Below are 17385 nucleotides of genomic sequence, written 5' to 3'. Positions count from 1 at the left end.
TCTTTCTTTCATTTATTTCCATATTCATTGAACCATAAGCATTTCAAAATTGAATATATTTGTGTCTTTTAACTTCTTTTTTTTATCAGCAATTACTTTCAGAGCATATCTGGTCATGAAAACAACTCGTAAGCTTTAACAATTGTTATTTACATGAATTCTAGTTTTACTCCCGTCATTGGTTCATAAACGAGAAATTAATTCCACAAATCTATGTTGACCAGTAGTTTGGTTTAGAGAAAAGTTTTGCATTTAATCAACTAGACTATGTTTTTACTTGTTCTGGTTCATCAACTTGGCTAATGGCATATCCAGTAATTAAATATCTATGAGCTAAGTACTGAAGTCTCAGAGCATCTTATTAATTTAGGTATTACTAGTAAATAGTTGTTTAAATCTGATTTCAATTTGGCTGGTGCCTTGTTACTTAATGGAATTCTTTGATGGTATTTCTTATGAAGAGTCTAAACATGTGCTCTAACTATCTTTGATAGACAATGCTCTGTTGAGGTTAGGTTTCTTCATTCATGTTTTGTCTTGTGCAACTTAAGCAGTTTATTCATTTTAGGCTTGTTGTTCAGAAACTTTAACCCAAGGATCCTGCACTAGCAATTAAAATCATTGAAGAGAAACCATTTGTTTGAGCAGCTTTTATTTACACTTTAATTGTAAACATGTTTAATTTATTAAGTATGTTTGACAGTGGTTATTGTAAAATAAGTTGCATCAAGCTGGTGGATTGTGTAAATGTGCATCTTTCGGTTCGAAAAATGGTTTGATGGTGCCCTTCAAACTATAATTTTGTTGGTTTGTTATGTTAATATTTGTCTTAACAAAGATTTAGTTAACTTGTTATTGTGTTAATAACAACACTAAAATCTAATAGATTTAAAAAAAAAGTATTATGTTTGGTAAGCATTAGAATGCTTTAGGGAGTTTAGTTGATACAAGAGGAATTGTACATTTGTGTCTTCAAGAGGAATTTATAGAGTATGCATGTCAGGGGAGAAAAGTTCAATTGCAGATGCATTTATCATACCAATTTTGATGCAGCTTGATAACTCTTGAATAAAGAGTTATTTCATGTGCTTTTGAATTTATAATTGTGAAAAAATCGTGGGTGATGTTAGTTTATTTTTAGTTTTTGTAGCTATCTTTGATGTTTTCATTATTTTAATTAAGTGTAATTATTTTTAGTTTTTAATAGCTTTTGGGTTAAAGATAATGATTTCATGGATAGATATGTGCACAAAGGAATGAGTTAGCATATTAATTTATTGTGATGAATTTATGTGTTGATGGCTGAATATTCAGGATTGCTGCAACAAAACTGAAGCATTGTGATCAGGTGTATTTTGGAGGAGGGAACATGTGGCAGTCAAGAGGCAAGCTTATATTTCGGCTGATGTGGCAATGGCAGTTGGAATTAATCAGCATTTTGGAGAAAAGGACAAAAGAGAAAGAAGACTTTATGTTTTGGGAGAAAAAGAGGGGCATTATGGTACTTTTGGAGGAGAAGAAGAAAACCTAATATACCAAAATAATGCTCCAGCCGTAACATACAACCAGCAGCCATTTTTGGCAAAGAAAACCAGGAGAGAATATCAGATAAAAACGCCAGGAAGAAATAGAAGAGAGGTTCAAGAAAGAAGGAGGCCAACCAAAGAAACTCAAGCATCATTTGGATTTGTTTTTCTCCTCTTTCTAAACTCTATTGTATTAATTTTTGAGTTGGATTTTAACTTAATATTATGGGCTGTTTTGATTATGAATTAATGTATATGAAATCAGCCATGAACTAATTTCTTGGTGGCTTGAATTGTTGATGAACCCTATTTTATAATCTATCCATTTCTTGCACTTTATTTTAGTAAAATCTCCCTTAATCATTCAAGTGTGCTTAAATTGATTTCTTGTTGTTGTTTGGCCAGCAATGGCAAGTTATTGTAATTATATTTAATGCTGGAAAGGTTGAATGTAATAGGAAAAGCTTGAATGACACAAGTCATAATCTAGGTTAGGTTATGTTAGTAATTAATATAGGGATATGTTAATTACCTTGTGTAACATATGAGAAGTGAACTGTGATTGCATTCTTAAATCTGATTTTTGCATAGGAATATGTTTAATTAGGTAGAAGAATTAAGGTCATAAGATTTGGGAAAGTTTTATGCGTGTTAAATGAACTTTTTGTTATCCTGTGAGTTTCGCTAGAAAATTGCTACAGCAATACGTTCGCAATGTGTTCAGGAAAAATAATATAGGGGGATTCAATGATTCAAGTCCATTTTAAAATTTATATATTTCTCTCAAGGTTCTTGTTCAGTTTACTTGGAGTAATTTTACTTTCTTTTTATTGGGTTAATTTGGAAAATCAAAGACATTCAAATTGTTCACTAGTGTAATTGTTTAGTAATTAGTTTTTGCATTTAGTTTTAATTTGCAATCCCTGTGGAGACGATCTTGAATACTTACTACTTTATTACTTGTTTTGTGACTGTGTACACGTGCACATTTTAATTGAATCAATTTTCACAACACAGCTATATCCGTGTATTTAGGCTTTTATTTAATAAGTATTTTAGGTTGACTTTATGAGTACTAGGAATTTATTTCTTTTATCATTCTCTGTTTCTCAGATCTAATGCACATTAGATGTTTGAGAAAATGCCTCAAACAACTAGACAATGTTACCATAAGATGAAAATTCCTTCTTATTTCTTGACATGTGAAATCTTATTACCATAAGATGAAAATTAATATTAAGACATTAACTTTTTATTGCTCTTGTCAGGTAATGAGAGGAGTGTAAATTGTAGAAGATAGTGAGAAAAAGAGCATTGTTCGCATTGCTCTATGTTCATGTGGAATCTTATTACAAAAAATTATAATTTAGTATTAGGATACTAACTTTTTTTTTCTACATGCTAAGAAATGAGAGAGAGAGAGATATTAGGAAGAAGAGTGTTGCTAGAGTTTTCTGGGATTTGTACCTACATGTTGAGCAAGATGGATTTGATTTATGGCCTGACTAATCTCTCATGTTTTCATGGAATATATGTTTCAAACATGTAGGCCTTAGTGGTATTATATTGTAAGCATTAAATGTAATTGTCATAGCGTTCAAAATAATGAACTGTTATCTACAAATGGGGCCTTGAAAATTGAACAAATTATTACAGCTTTCTCTATGTTTTTTGTTTTCAGATTTTTATGGTCATCCACTGATTCCACTCTCATTTCATCCCTATCTTTTTCTTTATTGGATAATTCATTTTCAGTTAATGCAAACTTTACCTTTCTCATGTTGTATTTTTATGCTAAATTTGAATATACCAATTATGCAATTCTTTGCTAATTAAATAGTGCTGCAATACATTTGTGGAAGATTACACTGATGGTAGATCGTGACTTAAATGTTCTTCACCTTTACTATTATCTTTCAGGTTGATCACTATATTTTTACCTGAACAAAAGGTTGTGTTCCTTTTAGGAGTTTTATGTCTTCTGCAATCGTTGCTAGTTGCTTCTATCTTTTTTATTACTGGATTTTACTGGTTTCTCTTAGGATGGGGATTTTATTGGGTGGTGGATAACTTATGGCTATCTAGAAGTTGGAAGATTGAACTTCTGAAGTTGCAAAATAATGATACAGTATTTTTGTTTCTTGATCATTCTCATCAAGTACTAAGAGATTGTTTTTGCTTTTTTTTTTCTTCATTACACCAAACACACATTACCATAACACATCATTATAATACTATTTAAAAAGAGTTATTGTATATTAAGAAAATTTGAGGCGGCAAGGGAAAATAAAATAGCGCCAAATCACTAAGTTTTTTCTACAGTAGACTCCCGTGTACCCATTTCCTGTATACCCATTTCCCTCATTTTCTTCTCTCTTTCTCTTCCTGGTATACTCTCCCGTGTCTCATTTTCTTCTCTATTTCTCTTCCTGGTATACCCATTTCCAGTGTCTCATTTGCCATTTCCCGTGTCTCATTTCCTGGACCTATCTCTCTCGGTCTCTCACTCCCCTTCATGAAAGACAATCTACACCACATTTGAAGGCGATATAGGAGGCATGATCTTCCCTAGAGGCTTTGGCCAAATCAGACTCGTGAGGTCAGTGAACTAGGTGGAAAGTGCAGATCAGCGCTGTGGAGATAGAAAGGTTGATGGATGGATCCTTCCACTGTCTTTGAACATTGAAATCAGGTAATGTTCTCGTCACCATCACCAAATTCTTTTCCCTTGCTCTCTCTCTAGCTCCCTTTCTTCTCTCTCTTCTTCATTCTGATTTGATATAGGTAGACTTAGCATTTCTATGTTGATTTGATATATTCTAGGCTTTGGGTTAACCAATTTTACCTCTGATTTGTTGAAATGTTGTGAAAAAATGACTCAAAATCCCAATTTTAGTTCTTGGGTTTCTGAGTTCTTGAAGAACATCGAAGCTTAAATTAGAGAAACTAAAGAGGAAATAGGGGCATGGACCCTAATTCTCGATCTTTAGTTTTCTGCTTTGTTTGATTGATGAAAAGATACATGGCTTTGAATCTTAGATGACTTCTAAGTAATTATTATACTCATATTAATCTAGATTCTAGATGTCGTTGATTCAGTGATATTACATACTTATTATCTACATTTTATTTGCTTTCTTATAATTTAATAAAGTATCGACAGTTTAATTTAGTGTTTTATTCATTCAGAATATTTTTTCTTAATAATTTTAATTATTGGTTTTTATTACAGTCAAAGAAAAGAGGTCTTTCGCTGGAAGAGAAGCGTGAGAAAATTCTTCAAATATTTTACGATTCTCAAGACTTCTTCCTTGTGAGCATTCCATTTTATATATGTAATTCTCTATAATTTTTTATTGGTTATTTCATGACCATGGTATATTAATAATAAATTTATAAACAATCTCCTCGAAGAAGTATATGATTTTTTTTTAAAATGCATTGAGATTTTTTTTCTTTGTTTTCATAATAAAATGGAAGACTTGTCTTGATTTTATTGTTGGTTTCAACTTAAGGAACTTGAGAAATTAGGACCAAAGAAAGGTGTGATTACCCAGTCTATGAAAGATGTTGTCCAAAGTCTAGTGGACAATGATCTTGTTTCAAAAGACAAGATAGGAACCTCTGTAAGTTTGATGTGTTTGTAAAGTTTTGGATATTTAGGTAGTTTACCTTGAAGCTGTTTTTTAGTAGACTAAGTGAGACTTCTATGTTTATGTTGACACTGCAGAGAAAACAGATAGCAACAATTGCGTGTTGATGTGAAACTATTTTACAACTTGTTTATATTGGGAGTTTTTTCTAATTGTGAGTTTTTTAAAATTCCAGGTGTATTTTTGGAGTCTTCCTAGCTGTGCTGGAAATCAGGTAAATTTGGTGCCCTTATAAATCATGTAACTACTTTATCTTGTACTGATATTGAAACATTGGGCAGCTGAGAAATGTAACTCGCAAACTTGAATCCGATCTTCATAGTAGTAAGAAGCGGTTTGCAGAACTTGCTGAGCAGTGTGAATCGTTAAAGAAGGGGCGAGAGGCATCTGTGAGCATCCTTAAAGACCCTATATGTCTTACCAGGGTTTGAACTAGTTTATAGAAATGAACTCTTAGGTTATTATTTGTTTGACATGTTAGCATTTTCCAGGATGAAAGAGAGGAGGCTTTAAATGAGTTGAAATCCATTCAGCAAAAGCATACTGAGCTGAAGGTTGTTAAATGATTTGGCATTCCTTAATGTAGCCAAGGATTCTAACTTTGCTTTGAGTTTCTAATTGCATTTTGTTATTATTTTTAGGAAGAAATGGAACAATATGCGGACAATGATCCAGCTGCCTTTGAAGCAATGAGTTCAGACTTTCTTCTTAGGTCTAAACTCTAGATACTGTTAATTGAGATTAACTGCTTGATACTAGATAGCTTCTTTGTTATGCATACTAATTGTGGTTATTACACCGGCAGGAAGTGCAATTGAAGTTGCTCATTCAGCAGCTAACAGATGGACGGGTATTTAATTCATGCATTGTTTCTTTTTAGCAAATTTTAAGCCCAGTTTTTCCCACTAAGAATAAGTTGATGACCATGTATAACCATTTTTCTTCTTAAAGCTTCTTCTTTTGTAGTTACTTTATTTTCGTAGGCCAAAGAGTTCATTGGATTTGATTTGATTTGATTATGTCAGTGCAAGGTTGGAGTTGGTGGACATTGACATTATGATTTATATACCTTGTTGGTGCCTATTTTGGTTAATTGTTTTGTCCTTGTCTTTGTTCTGCCCTTTGCTTTTCTGTTGTTTCTTTTAGAGATACTGACTGGAACAGTAAAAATGAGAATGCAAGGACCATGTAGTATTCTTTTTTATTTTATTATTAGTAAAATGGGACACTTATAATTAAAAGTTAAATTGGTTGGATTTTTTTTTGTCAAAGTAAAGAGAATTTATTAAATCTGAGAAGTGGGTATGTTTGTAATAGTTTTTTGGTTTGTTCATGATATTTTTCCAAATTAGGTCATGAAACATTATATTTGTTACTTCTATGTTATGCTCATTGTATCGTGGGGTTAAAACATTCTTATAAGACTTTCATTGATAATTGGGGTTTTGGTTTTATTAGAATTCGCCTATGATCTCCTAACTGGTTATGGTTGTGATGGTAATTTTTCCTAACTGGCGCTGCAGATGTTGTCTAATCCGAAGTTATTAAAGATGGCCTCTGAAGGCATGAAGAACTTGAGGCCTGAAGACCTGAAGAATGCAGCAGAATAGTTTAAGCATACCCGTCCAGAGGAGATGGCTGAGATTGGAGAGAAGATGGCTAACTCAACACCTGAAGAGATAGCAGCTATGCGTACACGTCTTGATGCCCAAATCACTTATGAATTGAATGGAGCTCGATTGCTGAAGAAACAAGTTTGTTTTTTCTGATCTTTTACTTTTGCATTTTGAGCAATTTTAATGTTAACATTAAGATTCTTAATTTTTATGGCTCAGTAAGCATTGCATTAAGTTGGCCACCTACACGATGAAAGATAGTATGCCTAAGCTTAAGTTCTATTCTCAATACATTTTGAACGTTAAATTCATTAACTTTTGTTTTATTGACTTAGAGGGTAGCGTGGATTTTGTCATTTGTAGTGCTGCCAAAACGAAATGAACTATTTTATTTGTTTGGTACACCAACTTTATTAATAATTACTAGCACCACAGGATGTTAGCAATCTTAACTTTCGTTTTGATAAACAGGGAGCAGAAAGTACTTAAAAGGGAAAGAATACCCCATTATTATAGTTATAGGATATGTATACCTGAGACCTTTAGATCAGGAACCTATTTGCCAAACTCGCTTGTGGTTCCCTTTAGAGATGAAAGGAAAACCTTCAGCAATTTATAGGGAAATCTTTTTCATTGCTTTCTGTAGAGATGAGGCCTATGCAAGTTGGCTAGATGCCTCAATTGAAACAACTACCTTCCATAAGCTTTAACCCTCTTACTGATAGGAAAGTTGTGGCCCAAATCCTATATAGTAGTTTCGTTTATAGCTTAAAAAAATTATTAGTGTGACTTAGAGGACGGGCAGTTTTCCATTTTTTGTTTCTTATAGTGATACTCCTCTACTATTTCTGATTTTCTGAACATGGAATGAAGAGTGGATTATAGAGTTAGAATGAAATGAAGAATGCGTAAACTAACAATTTGATTATCAATCTCTGTTTTTCCACATTAAGAGTGATTTATATGTTTCTTAAAAGTTCGACAAACTCAAAGAAACTACATACTGATGAAAAAGATGGCGAAAAAGGTGTGCTAAAAAAAGAGCAAAAGACTTTTTTTTCTTCTTTTTTTTAAGCTCTAAAATCTTGAAAAAAAAAATCTTAACTAGATCATTTGGTCTGTAATGTTCTTAAACAACTGATGTTAATTTTAGAAAGCTTAACTGTATCACTTGATCTGCAATGTTCTTGTTAGTAGAGAAATAACTGCTTTTAATCTTAGAAAATCTTAACTATATCACTTGATCTGCAATGTTTCTGCTTCTAGAGGGGAAAAAAATCAAATACTGTCTTTAAAAAACTCTTACCCGCAATTTGATTTATTTAATCATTTTTTGTTGATTAAGAACTGATTAGAACATCAATGATCAGCCATTCGATTATATAGTGGAACATATATTTCATAAAGTGTTCGTAGATTCCCCTAGTCTGTCTTCATTGTCTTCATTCACACTTGTTTTGCATATAATTTGGCAGGGAAATGAGCTTCGTAGCCAGGGAAAGTACAATGATGCCTTGCAGAAGTACTGTCTTGTGAGTATATTTACTGTTACTTTGGCCTACTTGAAGAGAACTTTCTCTACTTTCAGTGTGAACTTTTGGTTTTTGAGTATGATTAGTACTTTTCATCTTTGAAATCTTAGGCAAAAAAGAACCTAAAAGGCATTCCATCATCGAAAGTTCAAGCACTACAGTTGGCATGCTCACTAAACTTGATGTCATGTTACTTGAAAATAAAGCAGTTTAATGAATGCATAAAAGATGGTTCTGAGGTATTGAGTTGTCTTCCTTTTGCTTTCTATTATACTATATATCAGTCAACTATGATTAATAATCAAGACATTTATAATAATAGCACCAAAGCTAGAGGACTGTTTGTTATCTAATATTGCTTTTGTATTTTCTCATTTTCAATCTATCAGTTCTGATCTTATAATAAAAAAATTGTTTCAGAAAATAATGCTTATAATAAATGTCTTCTAAAGGATGTTTATGCAATTGCCCTGCTAACCATTGGGGGAAATTCTTGTTGTTAGGATGCTCTCTCTGATCTTATCAAGGCTCATGAAGTTTCTCCTGATGATGAAACAATTGCAGAGGTCTTGAGGTGTGATTTCTTGTGAATGATCTTCTTGGACTTTGTTATAGCAGATTAACATCAATTGTTCCTTCTTTTTCTTTTTTTAACTAGCATATATTGTTTTAACAGGGATGCCGAGGAAAGATTACTGAAGGAGGGAGGTGCACGTGCACCAAGAGGTTTGTTAATTTTGTACTTATTTTATTTTCAATTGATGTTAGTTCATTACTTTGCATGAAGTTCGTATGAAGCTTTATGTTAAACTTTGTAAGTTTCATTTTATTTTTTATTGATTTTTAGGCTTAGTAATTGAAGAGATAAATGAAGATGAGAGTGCAGCTTCTTATGACATTAAACGTTCATCAACACAGTGTTCAGTCACAATCACGAGACATCAGTGACTCAGGTAAAACAGAGAGAGTGTCTTCCAATGGTGGTCTGTCAACCAATTCTGAGCATTTGCAGGCTTTAAAAAATGATCCTGAAGCTATTAGGTTGGTAACTTGGTATTTTCATATCGAATGTTAGAAGTAGGTCTTATTGTTAAAATTTGATGCATTAGATTGTGTAGGAATTTTTAGCATGAGTATAATTAATACAGAAATATAACCTTTATTTTTAAATTCTATACAAGTGTAACTTAAACAAGTGTGTGAATATTTCAGCATGATCTAGAATATGATATTTTAGTCATAAATTTACGAATTTGATATTGTTGTTATTAGAAAGTTACTTAGTAGACTTTGTCTGTTTTCAGTTGGTGAACACAGGAAAGGAAAGGGCAAAAGTCAGCCTTCTTTTTACATGGGAGGTAAGCATCTCTTTTCCTAACATAATTGTGTATAATTACTCCTAGATGTTGAAATTCTTGATTTCAGGTATTGACTTGCATGAAACTTATATAATTTTTCTGTTTTCCATGGTTGGACTATGTGCTCTTTTTTCTGCATTGCTCATATTTTGATGCTTCTCTGAATTTTCATAAAACTATACATTAATGTTTGTTGTTTGTATATGTGTCAATGTAGAATTATTGGTCAAACTGCTTTAAATGGGAAGTACCAATGGATTCAAGCTGATGGGCCAAGTGGGGAATGGAATTCTTTCAGATCTACTGAAAATAAACACACATTTCAGGTATTTCTTCTTTCTTTTTCAGTTTTTAGAGTTGAAATCACATACATATGTTGAATTTTTTTAAGTTAGAATTCTTGTTATGTTTGCTTATTTTGTGAATTTTCTTTCACTCTACAGGATGATTCTGAGGTTTGCTATCAGTTTTCCTCTGGAATAAAGGTACAATTTTTTTTCTTTTTGAGTACTTTAATTGAGATTAGTATGGTAGAAACTTGTGTTATAAATTTTATGGTTTCTTTTCATATGTTGTCAAAGTTGTTCAATTCTAGCTCACAACTCAGAATTATTAACAATCAAACTCACTTTGCAGACCATTGTGGTAGTACCGGTTGAACCACGAGGACTAGTACAGTTTGGATCTACTGAGAAGGTTAGATCACTTCTATGAATATTTATGCTTAACCGTTCGATTAGTGTTCTGTGATTGAGTTGTTAATTGATTAATGCTCTGCCATTGTTGTTACTGCTGCATATATTTGAAAGATTGGACTTTGTGATGTTGCTCTGCTATGAAAGATTGGACTTTGTGCTGTTGCTTTGCAGACCATTGTTGATTAATGCTCTGCCATTGTAACGATCAGGTTGCGTTCTGGGCCTAATATCTGTGATGTTGCTCTGCTATGAAATATTAGGTTCTCATATTGTTCAAGCCTCACAAAAGTTTTTTTTTAAGTAAGAATAATCAGTGAGAAGGTGGACTACATAGCATTATAGCATATAATCTATTACTTTTCTCTGGATTGTGTATCATGCTAGATGTGACATTAGGCAATTTCTTGTGTATCATTCTTTTGAATCTTATAATTCATGCAAAAAAATAAAATTGTAGAGGCTAGTTGATGGGATTTTTGAAGTTTTGATGTAATTAATTGTTTTTTTTTCCTATTTTCATTCTAGTGTGTAACGACCCACTAATCTAGACTACTTGGACCATTAACGAATCTATACATAAAACTTACATTTTTGCGGAAATACCATAATTTTATTGAAACTTGTGGAAACAAAGGTTACTTTCATAAAATAAGTAGGATATGGGTACCCATTGTCTTTAAAACAAAAAATAACTTAAAAACTAAAAAGAGTTACATAGAAAATGCGAAAAATACATTTAAAACCATAAAAGCATAAACAAGACTACATCCTCGAATCGAATAACGCTCGGCCCCTTGACTCCATTCACCATCGATACACATCCTCTAAGCGTCACGAATCTTTCCGCCTCTAAAGCTTATTTCCTGCACATAAACAGAAAGGAATGAGCCTAATGCCCAGCAAGGAAAATCTAACACATAGTCATAAACATAAACATAATTTCATAATAACGTAAAGACATATCATAACACATAATTCACTTATTATAATGGCCATTATTACTTGGGGTCCCATAGACTAAACAAGCATATGCCCATGGGATTAGTGGGGTCCTACTAGCTAAGTAGGTCATATGCCCATAACCCATTTGGGGTCTTGTTAGTCATATGGGTCATATGCCCAAGCCTACAAACATACACATATACATATCATAACACTTTTAACAACATAAATCATATAGATAACATAAGCACATAACATGTTGATTCTAGCCTATTTTCCTTACCAAAGTTACCGAGATTATGGACTGAGTTGGGACTTTTGGAACACTCCTAAAACCATAAGAAAGAGTGAGTCTAAAGAGAGGAGATGAAATGAAAGATATGGAAAGACTAAACCATAAAAACATACTTACCAACTTATATGCTTAAGAGCTTGGATTCCCTAACCAAAATAAGAATAAGGTTAGGGGACTGAGTAGAAGGTTTTGAGAAAAGAAATAACATAAAATACAGAAAGGAACTAGAGTTTTGGGTTTACCTCAAAGATTGCAAGATCACTCTAACCTTCACCGAAATACTATAGAACTCACTTCCCAAAGTGTTTGATAAGCTTATGATGTTTAAGCTTATAGTTTTTCCCCAAACCAAGTGTTTACACTCTCACACTCACTTAACACTAGCAGCCTCTGAACTTAGAGCAAATGGTGAATAATGGCTGGGTACTAGGTCCTATTTATAGAGTTTGGGAATGAAAATATCTTGATTTTACTTGAATAAAAATAATGGCTTTTTAGGTGAAAATCATTTGAATAATCGTTCAGCCGAGGCTGAAGACTCGTTCAGAAGATGCTGGACTGTTGAAGGAGTTTGAATGGCTGAAGGGAAAGGAATTCAAAAGTATTTGAATTCATGCTGGTGGAGGCGATATATCGCCCCCTGTAGGCGATATATCGCCTGGGCCAGTATGCCCGAGGCGACCGTGCATCGTTTCGTGTTTTCCGTATCTACGTGCTGCGACATATCGCCCCCTATAGCTGCGATATATCGGCACACGCTGAATATTTAAACACGAAATTACACATTTTTAGCTAAGTTTGAATGGAGTAAACAGCCTTGACTAAGCCCTCAACGTACTCAAAGCTGCTGACTGACCCTATAACATTCAAACTTTACTCCTTATTATATTTAATCCTCAAAAATCTTAATCCTTAATTACCATTCAAAACATGTGCTTAAAATCCTATTGGTTGATGTCTAAACCTTATAATATAAAATATATAATCCTTAATATCAGTCACATTAATCAAACCTTAGGTTAACTTAATATTCTTAAACTATAGATTAAACTTAGAAAATCTATAAGTACTACTATGAGTGTCCAAATAACTCCCGGTCTGAACCAAAAATCCAAAGTAACAAAGATAATGCTATAAATACTATCATACTACTATCTATCTTAGCTAAGTAAAGTTCTTGGACTCTACAATTCTCCCCTACTAAAAAGAATTTCGTCCTCGAAATTTACTTATCACATAACTCCGGATACCGGCCTTGCATGTCCTCCTCCAACTCCCATGTTGCCTCGCATTCAGAACTATTGCTCCATAGGACTTTGACTATAGGAAAGCTCTTAGACCGTAACTACTTCATCCATCTATCTAGGAAGCTAATCGGTCGTTCCTCGTAACTTAAGTCTTTCTGCAGCGCTATCATATCGTACTTGAGGACGTGAGATGGATCTGACACATATTTGCGTAACATCGAGATGTGGAAGACGTTGTGACTATCGGCTAGTGCTGGCGGTAGGGCTAGTCTATACGCAACTGTTCCCACTTTGTCCAATATCTAAAAGGACCTATGAATCGGGGACTAAGCTTGCCTTTCTTTCCGAACCGCTTGACACTTTTCATAGGAGATATCTTCATGAAGACTTGATCTCCAACTTGGAATTCCACATCGCGTCGCTTGGTATCTGCATATCTTTTCTGATGGCTTTGAGCAGCCAGCATACGCTGTCTAATAAGCGTTACTGCTTCTTGAGCTTGTCTAACAGCTTCGGGCCTTAGAAGCTGCCTTTCTCCTACCTCGTCCTAGTGCAACGGTGATCGGTACCTTCGTCCATATAGCAACTCATAAGATGTCATTCCGATCGTTGACTGGTAGCTGTTGTTGTACGAGAACTCGATCAGCGGTAAGTACTTGTTCCACGATCCTCCGAAATCAAGTATACACGTGCGTAGCATATCCTCTAAAATATGAATCGTACGCTCGGACTTCCCATCTGTCTGAGGATGGAAAGCTGTACTAAGGCTTAATTTAGTACCCATAGCTTGCTGTAAGCTTCTCCAAAATCTTGACGTAAATATTGATCCTCTATCTGACACTATCGTCTTGGGGATCCCATGCAATCGTACAATCTCTTGGATGTAGATGTCTGCATATTGGTCTGCCGTATAAGAAGTCTTAATAGGCAGAAAATGAGCCGACTTGGTTAGTCTATCTATGACTATCCAAGCAAAATCATGCTGCTTATTCGTCCTTGGCAGACCCGTCACGAAGTCCATGGCTATATCGTCCCACTTCCATTCCGGTATGCTAAGCGGTTGCAATAATCCTGCAGGCCGCTGATGCTATGCTTTCACTTGCTGGCATACCAGACACTTAGATACATACTCCGCTATGTCCTTCTTCATCCCTGGCCACCAATAGACTGCCTTGAAGTCATGAGTCATCTTGGTAGACCCTGGATGAACTGAGTATGGGGTGTTGTGCGCTTCTTCTAGGATTGTCTTCTTAATACTTTGATCGTCTGGCACGCATACCCGATCCTTATACCTCAATAAACCTTGACTGGACATTGAGAAATCTGTAGTCTTGCCTTCTCTGACTGCATCCATGTGTGTTGCTAGCGAGTCATCATGTCTCTGACCATTCCGTATGTCTTCTAGCAGATTTGATTGGATAGACAAGTTAGCCAGCTTGCCTACAACCATTTCGATTCCGGCACTGATCAGCTCTCGCTGTAGCGGCTTTTCTATTCTGGATAAGGCTGCTAAGTTCCCATAACTTTTTCGGCTAAGTGCATCGGCAACTACGTTTTCCTTCCCCGGGTGGTATAGGATTTCGCAGTCGTAATCCTTTACTAATTCCCACCACCGGCGCTGCCTCATGTTAAGCTCCTTCTGAGTAAAGAAGTATTTTAAACTTTTGTGGTCCGTATAAATCTCGCACCGTTCTCCGTAAAGATAATGGTGCCAGATTTGCATCGACCACCGCTGCCAACTCCATATCGTGAGTTGGATAGCGTTGTTCATACTCCTTCAGCTGTAGTGAGGCGTAGGCTATCACTTTGTCGTTTTTGCATCAACACGCTTCCCAATCCTAGCTTTGATGCATCGTTTTAGACAACGAACTTATCGTCGGGTGTCGGTACACTAAGTACTAGTATTGAGCAAGGCTTATCTTTAAGCAACTGGAAGCTTTCTTCACACTTATCGTTCCAGTTAAACTTTTGTTGCTTCCGGGTCAGGTTGGTGTGTGGAGTGGCTATCTTAGAAAAAGCCCTCTACAACTTTCTATAGTAACCTGCTAGCCCTACGAAGCTTCTACTTCTGACGCGTTCTTTGGTCTAGGCCAATCCTTCACGGCCTCTACCTTCGATGGATCTACTGCAACTCCGTCTTTCGATATGATGTGCCCGAGGAACGCCACTTGTGAAAGCCAAAACTCGCATTTCTTGAACTTGGCGTAAAGTTTATGCTCCTTCAATCGCGTCAAAATAATCCTTAAATGTTCCTCGTGCTCTACTTCATCCTTGGAGTATACTAAGATATCGTCGATGAATACAACAACGAATTTATCTAAGTAATCCTTGAAGACTCTATTCATTAAGTCCATAAACGTGGCTGGCGCGTTAGTAAGACCCAAAGACATAACCAAGAACTCGTAACGTCATAACGAGTCCTAAAGGTTGTCTTAGGAATATCTTCTCCCTTTACCTTGAGCTGATGATACCCGGTCCGTAGATCGATCTTAAAAAAATACAGTCGCGCCTCGGAGTTGATCAAACAAATCATCAATCCGAGGTAGTGGGTATTTGTTCTTAATTGCTACTTTATTCAACTCACAGTAGTCTATGCACATGCGCATACTTTCGTCCTTCTTCTTCACGAATAGTACCGGGGCTTCCCATGGTGAATGGCTTGGCCTAATGAAACCCAAGTCTAGGAGTTCTTGTAGCTGTGTCTTTAACTCCTTGAGTTTCGTAGGTGCCATCCGGTATGGTGCCTTAGAGATAAGCTCGGTGCCTGGTACTAATTCTATCGTGAAGTCTATCTCTCGAGTTGGTGGCAATCCTGGAAAGTCATCAGAAAATACCTCTGGAAATTCTTGTATAACTCGAACATCTCCATCCTTAAGTGGCGTCTTCTTTTCCATGTTCGTGCTGCTGGCTAAGAATACTTGACATCCTTTCTCTATCCCTTGTTGAGCTTTGAGAGATGACACTAAATTGGTGCGTAATCCTGAAGCTTGTCCCATGAAGCATCGTCTCTGGCCGTCAGGAGTCTCGAACATCACCTTCTTGCATTTGATGTCGATCGTTGCGCCATGGCGTGCTAGCTGATCCATGCCTAGTATTACGTCGAAGTCCTTGATCACTAGCTCTATCAGGTCTCCTTCTAGTTCTATGTCCTCAATCTTGATCGGTACGCCTCGTACTGTTCGTGATGATAGAACTACTTTGCCCGAAGGCAACTCGGTCACAAACCTAGTTCTAAATCTTTCACTAGGTTTGTCTAGTTTTTCTATCATTCCTAACGAGATCTACGAGTATACAGCTACCAATCAAGTGATACTAGAACATATACTATCGAGGATAGGATCTGACCTGTAAATCCTTAGCATGGGTTCCTCCTTGGGTCAATGCAAAGACTTTGGTCTGGAACCATCGTTTAATCCTTCTTCTCCTCACTAACATTCATCAGAATCCTTTCTATTTCGATTGCTGTTTCTAGAACATTGGCATAGGTAGTGGTTCCCAGGTTTGCTAACTTAACCCCTAATTCCATCTTTGGTCTAAGTCCTCTTGGTCAACCTCGTAAAGTCGGTTGGGACCAACTCTGGTGCAAATTTGACTAGTCTGTTGAACTGACGAGCATATTCTTCTACCATTAGCGATGAATGCCGAGGTGTAATACTTCTTGTGGAACGGCTCCACAAATCTTGTCCATATCATGGTGGTGACATCGTTAGTCTGCTGAACTAAGTCCCACCATATCCTGGCATCCTTCCTGAGTAATGACGAGACGCAGGATATGCGGTCCGTATTACTGAGGTTCATGTGCGTAAGAATTGGTTTTACATTCCTTAGCCACTCTTCTGCCTCAAAGGGGTCTATAGTCCCTTCGAAGTTTGGAGCGTGCTGCTTGCGGAACCTTTCATACACTGACTCCATATTCGGTACTGGATGTGGCGCGTAGTTCATCACTGGGCATCCCCCATATGGACCAACTTGTTGGGGTGCTAGGGCCATTTGTTGTAGCTGCGGCTGCGGTTGCGGCGGAGGCTGAGGCTGAGTCTGCGCCTGTTGACGTTGTTGCTGCAAGAGTTCCTCGACTTGTTGTCGCCGTCTAGCGATTTCCGCGGTGTTGTCAGCTGACGGTGTCGACGCGTTGCGGCTAGTAGTTGCACGTACTTCTCTTCTGCGAACTGGAGGGCATCATTGGTCGTTGGAACAACGTTGGAGGCGTTTCCGTTGGTGCGTGCAGATCTTCGGAGCGACATCTTCACCAAAAGTTCTAACAGTCGAGAACTTGTTAGAACTTACCCTAATAGGCTCTAAGGCAAAAACTTATTCTAAAACAAACATATCTCGGACCTATTTATTATGACTTCTTATGAAAAATTATATAGGTCTTTATTTATTATTAGAGTGGGATTCTATACTTAGAAAAACAAGTCATCTTTATTTTCTAGGTGTGTTTCTAATCATCCTATATGACTTAATTCTCAGGCTCGAAACTTATCTTTGTTCCAAAGTTAACCATATTGAGGGAGGGCT

The 17385-nt window shown here is 36.0% G+C and overlaps 1 protein-coding gene and 1 long non-coding RNA gene across 2 annotated transcripts; both read left to right on the top strand.

The window, feature by feature from the left end:
- The first annotated feature begins 1413 nt into the window (after positions 1–1413).
- Positions 1414–6789, top strand: LOC133814256 (meiotic nuclear division protein 1 homolog). The gene is made up of 11 exons (XM_062247245.1): positions 1414–1501; positions 3569–3684; positions 4759–4839; positions 5042–5152; positions 5355–5393; positions 5461–5568; positions 5671–5733; positions 5821–5872; positions 5985–6029; positions 6326–6342; positions 6703–6789. The coding sequence occupies exons 1-11, from the start codon at positions 1414–1416 to the stop codon at positions 6787–6789; spliced, it is 807 nt and encodes a 268-aa protein (XP_062103229.1).
- A 2212-nt stretch (positions 6790–9001) lies between these two features.
- On the top strand, positions 9002–10381 carry LOC133816027 (uncharacterized). The gene is made up of 6 exons (XR_009884970.1): positions 9002–9053; positions 9175–9368; positions 9632–9685; positions 9903–10011; positions 10129–10170; positions 10322–10381. It is a non-coding gene; the product is annotated as an uncharacterized LOC133816027 (long non-coding RNA).
- Positions 10382–17385: the final 7004 nt, after the last annotated feature.

Source organism: Humulus lupulus, chromosome 2 (genome assembly GCF_963169125.1).
Source record: "Humulus lupulus chromosome 2, drHumLupu1.1, whole genome shotgun sequence".
In the NCBI taxonomy this organism is placed as follows: domain Eukaryota; kingdom Viridiplantae; phylum Streptophyta; class Magnoliopsida; order Rosales; family Cannabaceae; genus Humulus; species Humulus lupulus.
This window is presented reverse-complemented; position numbering and strand designations above follow the sequence as displayed.

Coding starts and splice junctions, on each gene's coding strand:
- LOC133814256 (XM_062247245.1), top strand. CDS start 1,414: ATGGCAGTTGGAATTAATCAGCATTTTGGAGAAAAGGACAAAAGAGAA. Junction 5,153..5,354: donor AAGACAAGATAGGAACCTCT/GTAAGTTTGATG, acceptor TTAAAATTCCAG/GTGTATTTTTGGAGTCTTCC. Junction 5,873..5,984: donor AGCTGCCTTTGAAGCAATGA/GTTCAGACTTTC, acceptor TTACACCGGCAG/GAAGTGCAATTGAAGTTGCT.